This window comes from Crocodylus porosus, unplaced genomic scaffold (assembly GCF_001723895.1).
Source record: "Crocodylus porosus isolate Cpor-Errol unplaced genomic scaffold, CroPor_comp1, whole genome shotgun sequence".
NCBI classification, from domain to species: Eukaryota; Metazoa; Chordata; order Crocodylia; family Crocodylidae; genus Crocodylus; species Crocodylus porosus.
The window spans coordinates 48,423,834-48,427,303 of record NW_017728907.1 but is presented as its reverse complement, the minus strand read 5'-3'; the positions used below and the strand labels follow the sequence as shown (position 1 = coordinate 48,427,303).

Sequence of the window (3,470 nt, the reverse complement as noted above, 5' to 3'; positions counted from 1 at the left end):
GTGGAAACATCGCTCTTGCCCAAAAAAAGAAATCGACACTAAGCTGCTTCAGTTGTGATTGGACGGGGAGTTTGGGCGGATGTTGGGGGCTGCTGGGAAGACCTGGTTCGAGGCAAGTGTTTTTTTGCTTCAGAGCAACAGCTGTTTAAACGCCCCGGAGATACCGGAGCCTTGTTCGGTAACAGATCGTGGCATGGTTCAGAGGACAGTGGCTTAGCCTCCCATGAGAAAGGTCTTGGTTTATACACGCAGCGCATTCTGGGAGGCCGTGCTTGGTAGCACCAGTATCATATCTTGCAATCTGGGTTTGGGGGATTTGCAGACTTCCATTGAGATTAGGGACTCCCTCTTGCAAGGCACAAAAACTACTCACAGTCCCTTTCATCTAAATCTTAACTAAGGAGGTAATATTATACCCATTTTGCAGATGGGGCAGGTAAGGAACAGAGAAGGGGTTGCAGGACTTGTCCCAGGCCACCAAGAGAAACTATGGCAGAACCAGGACATGAACCCAGTTCATTTTTGTCCCAGTCCTGGTCTTTAGAAACAAAGTTGTCCGTCCTCTTGAACGTGCTACCAGTTTCTCATGAGCAGCCCCAGCAACGAGGTCCCGGTACAGCTGGCTTGCTATATAATTGATCTACCCATTTGCCTTTCAGAAACCTGCAGCATTGCTCATGATGAAACTTCTGGCCTAGGAGAGATTTTCTCTGGGGGTCGAGCTGCTGTGCTTTGAAACCTGGCTGTCCTCACTCCAAATGGCTTTGTGCCTCAAGCAAGTGTTCAACAAGGACAAGACCTTTCGTCCCCGGAAGAAATTTGAGCCTGGCACACAGCGGTTTGAGCTGTATAAGAAAGCCCAGGCTTCTCTCAAGTCTGGGCTGGACTTGAAGGCCGTGGTCCAGCTGCCACCAGGGGAGAACATCAATGACTGGATCGCGGTGCACGTGGTTGACTTCTTCAACAGGATCAACCTCATCTATGGGACCATGTCCGAATTCTGCACTGAGAAGACCTGTCCCATCATGTCCGGTGGGCTCAAGTACGAGTACAGGTGGCAAGATGATAACAAATACAAGAAGCCGACCAAACTGTCGGCACCCCAGTATATGTGCAAGCTGATGGACTGGATCGAGACGCTCATTAACAATGAGGACATTTTTCCTACCAGGATAGGTAAGCAGGCTACAGTAAACTATTGGCAGCTCCTATATCTACTTGCGTGTCACATGCACCCCTTCCCCACAAATCAGCCCTACAAAGTTGGGATGCATGTCTTAAGTTGGGAATTTAATTTTCTTCCCTGGAATAGAAGCAGGGAGACACTGCTGCAAGATGGCTGCCGTGCTTGCATCTTGGCACCCTTCAGGGTCAGAGTGACAGTGTTAACCCTTTCACAGCCACAGCTGCTGTAGTCAGGGTCACCTGTGATCAGTAGTTAGCCATGACTGGAAAGATTTTATTTTTGGTCTTCATTCATCCTTTCCAAAACAAGGTCCGCATCTTATTTGGGGGTGTATGATATGCAAGATAATACTTAAAGCAGGGGTTCCAGATGTGCAGCCCAAGGGCTCTTTGTGATCCACAGCCTTTGTATTCAGTTATTTGTCGCAAGTGATCAGAGAGAATTTGTGTAAGTGTTGACCTGTGATGAACCAAGCAATGATCCTCCTCATTAGAGCTTTGTTATACGTTAGGTTGAGCAAAAATGGGATTGCATTGGAGGTTCACTTGGTGGTGTGGCTCCTTACATCACCTCCCACCCTTCAAGTGGTCTTCCAGGAACAGAAATGTGGGAACTGGTAGTTTAAGACCCAATAAAGATATTGTTGTGATCATATATTGTAGGCAATAGAATTTCATCCAGGGATTCCCACATTCTGCCCTCACAAGGCATGGGACTTTTTTAGCCAATGATTCAGACTTGATTTCAAGCCGATGAATGATGGAGAATCTACGACATCCTAGTAATCTCCTTCCATGCATAATTATTCTTCCTCTTTAAAAATAATTGCCTCAGAATAATTGGAAAGGCAAGGGAAAATTAGCTGATTGCAGCACAAAGCCGCTGTAATGAAGTGGTGCTAGCTTGTGGAATTATATTTTTTCCTAAACTTGGGCCTTTGTGGAGGTGGAAAAAGTCCTAGAGCCAGGCAGGCTGTGTGGACGGGTGCATCTCAGGCTTCCTGAAAACTCTTCTACTGATGCACCTTGCTCTTGACCTATGTTGTATCTGATACTCCTCGTCCTAATGATGGTGGGAACAGCCAACGAGGTGGTCTTCTTAAATCACCACTGAGGGAATTAGGACTCGGCGCACCAGAAATACACGCTCTTAGCACCTTAGCCAGGATTTGAAACCTGGCTTCTAGAAGCCAGACACGGATGCTGTTGCTTAACCTCCAGATTTAATCCTCATTAACCAGGCAGGATAATAATGTTACACGTGCTAGTCAGGTTTTTCTGCATTCTTTCAGAAGCAGAGCGTTCAGGGATGGTATTGTGCTCTGTGGTGGGTATCGGTGAACCACCCTGCTCTCTGAAGCACTATTACTATCAATTTAGTTTTCTAAGAGGTTGCTCTCATTGTTTTCAGTGTTTTCACGAAGGACTGGGACTCTATAAATAAACTTCCCCCTAGATAACAATCTCTCCTCTCATTGGTTTATATGCCACCAAGCCTTTCTGTCTCCCTTGGAAATGTTTTCTTTTCAGATGAAAGAAGAGAGCTCTTCAGCTGGCGTGAAGTGGCATAGCTCCTCATCTCCTCCGGTCTGTTTCCAAGGCTAGGGACAAAAATTACACATAAACCCATATGAGTGATTGGAAACCAGTTCAAATCTGTAACACAACATAAGTTCAGTGCACGTAAACTGCTTGCAGAATGGCCGAAACCGGTTTAAGATAAACCTGGATGGATGTAGTATCAGACTTAACTGATTTGAGTTTATTGAACTTCTGTCCTCAATCCCCCTCCAGATTTAAGTTAACTTACAGTCCCCCAAGATGCTTTGCATCTCCCCTACAAGCCCCACTTGTTGGGCGGGCAGGCTGGCCTTGGCCCAAGCAGTCTGCTCCACCTGAGCAGGGACGTGTACTCTAGCACCCCCTGGCTTCTGGCCTGGGCCACTGCAGGCAAGTGGCTGCATTTCCAGAATCAAAAGTGAATGTCTGTTCACTTGCTTACTGGTTCAAGCTATGCAACTTAAACTAACCTGTGAAGATTAAATTGATTCAGCCTTGGGCTTTTTGACTCTGTACTTAGCCCAAATGACTTGTATGAATTCGGATTCCATTAATTCCAAAAGATGATTTTGGCATACCTTAGGGATATCCATCCAGCGTAAGGTGGCAAAGGGCTGCAGCAAGGCAACAGCCCTAGACTTTAGGAGGGCTGATTTCAACAAGCTAAGGAGGATCATTGGGGAAGCGCTGAGGACCCAGAGGGGAAGGGAGCCAGATGTCCAAGG

General features: G+C 46.7%; 1 protein-coding gene across 3 annotated transcripts in view; it reads left to right on the top strand.

Annotated features, from left to right (window-relative positions):
- Positions 1-3,470, top strand: part of MOB3C (MOB kinase activator 3C) — a 56,354-nt gene that overhangs the window by 16,872 nt on the left and 36,012 nt on the right. For all 3 annotated transcript variants that reach the window (XM_019531373.1, XM_019531372.1, XM_019531374.1), the window contains exon 2: positions 660-1,176. In XM_019531373.1, coding sequence (XP_019386918.1) covers positions 759-1,176 — 418 coding nt within the window. In that variant the 5' untranslated portion in view covers positions 660-758. The remainder of the gene's footprint in view (positions 1-659; positions 1,177-3,470) is intronic.